The sequence below is a fragment of the Adiantum capillus-veneris genome, chromosome 4 (genome assembly GCF_014529385.1).
Source record: "Adiantum capillus-veneris isolate H3 chromosome 4, ASM1452938v2, whole genome shotgun sequence".
Classification (NCBI taxonomy): Eukaryota; Viridiplantae; Streptophyta; class Polypodiopsida; order Polypodiales; family Pteridaceae; genus Adiantum; species Adiantum capillus-veneris.
The window spans coordinates 106695768-106697706 of NC_140934.1; the positions used below are offsets into that span (position 1 = coordinate 106695768).

Here is a 1939-nt window from a genome sequence, read left to right on the forward strand (position 1 = left end):
ATGGTTTGAGAGATTGTCACAGGATGACAAAGTGAATTGGGACAACTTTAAGATATGCTTTTTGAAGCGGTTTAAAAAGATGATTCCTCGCCAAGATGCATGGAAACAGGTCACTAGTTTGTTTATGCAAGAACACGAGTCTGTTTGCAGATTTTTGGTCAAGATTTGATGATGCTTGGAGAGTGTGGAAAGATGCTCTATTGCATGTAGAAGCCATGTCTAAAGAGGAATTTTATTTCGCATTTACAAATAGCCAAAGAATACAGGTATTCACGAGTTTGTTATGACCAATCCTTAAAGTGAAAGTGCAAGAGAAAGAGCCGAATTCCATGCGTGAAGCATTGAAGATAGCACTGCAAAAAGAAAGAAAGCTATGCGTTGCCACAAGCATGAAGTTCCCTTTTTCAATACGTGGTATGTATAGTGTAGATGACCTTTATGTGCATAAATTCTCAGTTGTAGATGCTCATGCTAGCAAGGATAATAGCTTGGATACAGGTGTGGATTCCCATATTCGCAAAGTCGATGCAAATGAAATATGTGAAGCAATTTTGGAGAACATACACATGCCAATGGTGCAAAATGGCAAGGACGCAGTAGACAAATGTGAAAGTTTGAGCACTAGCACGGAAAGTGAAGATGATGAAACTAAAATTGACAAGGATGAGGCAACCTATGATGGTGACACATCTGATGTTTGTGAGAGTTGGTGCGATGATGTATGTGATGATGACATAGAGTCACTAGATCCATTGAAGGATATGGTAGCCTTGCACAAAGAGCAACGTATCTTTTGGGAAGCAGCTTTGCAACAACATGGCATGGATGCTTGCATTGATGATGAGATGATGGGCTATGGTCAGGGAGTTTCCACATCAAGCAAAGATGACGTAGGAGATAATGATGGTTGATGTGACCTTGGGTCCATGTGCTTTACCAGAGCTAGGGGTTGGGCAACCCTATAGTGGTTGTGATGCAAAGACATTGGGTCATGAAGGTTATATGGATGAGTTCTATGTGTGCAAGGATTTGATGCTAGTGCCATCTCCAAGGGATGTCCATGAGAATATGCGTCCTACGGTTGTTAAGTATAAACTTCTTGAGGATGGGGTAGACAAGGAGGTTAAAGTGACCTTTTGCTTGCATGATGATTTGATGGATGCATTTCACAAACTTCAATGTATGTTTAGGACATATCCCTTTATATTTGAAGATCCTAATTGGCAGTTAGCGAGTCTTCGGGCTAGTTGGCATGATGAAGACTTGATTATAAGGTGCTATGTGGCTTTGTATGCATGTTTACAACTTTTCAAGTGGAAAATGTCTTATGTGGAAGAAGAAGAATCTGCTAGTGATAGCATTTTTGGAGAGAGTTTTCAATTTCGGAGTGGATTTGTTAATGCTTGGAGTGATGATCTCTTAGCCATAAGAAATGAAGAGCAGCTGATGCGTCAGGAAGATGATGTGCAATTTATGGTTTTCAATCGAATGGGATCTAATTATGAGATGCATTTTGAGGTATCTATGGTTCTAAATGATTGTGATAGCTTTTGGTGTGAGATGGCGTGTAGCAACCTTCGAGGTGATTTAGATCGTGCTTGGGATCCAGGTGGACAATGGCATTTTGGCAAGAAAAAGGATGTTTTTTTTCTTTGTAGGAATAGCCTGCTTGAGCATGTAGTTGGTTCTATGCGGATGTGTAAGTTTTCCTATGATCCTAGAGGAAGTTTGCAATCATTTCTATAGGTTTTTTTTGTCACAATTTGATGCAAGTGTTGAGCATAAATGCTCAACTAGGGGTTGGGCAATGATGATAAATCACTTTTGTCATGTACAAAGTAGCATTTATATGCATAGTTATATGTTCAAAAAGATGTAAATACATGCATTTGGGAGCTTTGCAAAGTGGTTTCAAGTTCAAAAAAAGGTGCAACGTGTG

General features: G+C 39.6%; 1 protein-coding gene across 1 annotated transcript; it reads left to right on the forward strand.

The window, feature by feature from the left end:
• The first annotated feature begins 329 nt into the window (after positions 1–329).
• Positions 330–911, forward strand: LOC147459752 (uncharacterized). The gene has a single exon (XM_086511629.1). It carries the CDS (start codon positions 330–332, stop codon positions 909–911), a length of 582 nt encoding a protein of 193 aa, XP_086367755.1.
• Positions 912–1939: the final 1028 nt, after the last annotated feature.

What these genes read in the sequence shown, in the direction of transcription:
- LOC147459752 (XM_086511629.1), top strand. Translation starts at nt 330, where the DNA reads ATGCGTGAAGCATTGAAGATAGCACTGCAAAAAGAAAGAAAGCTATGC.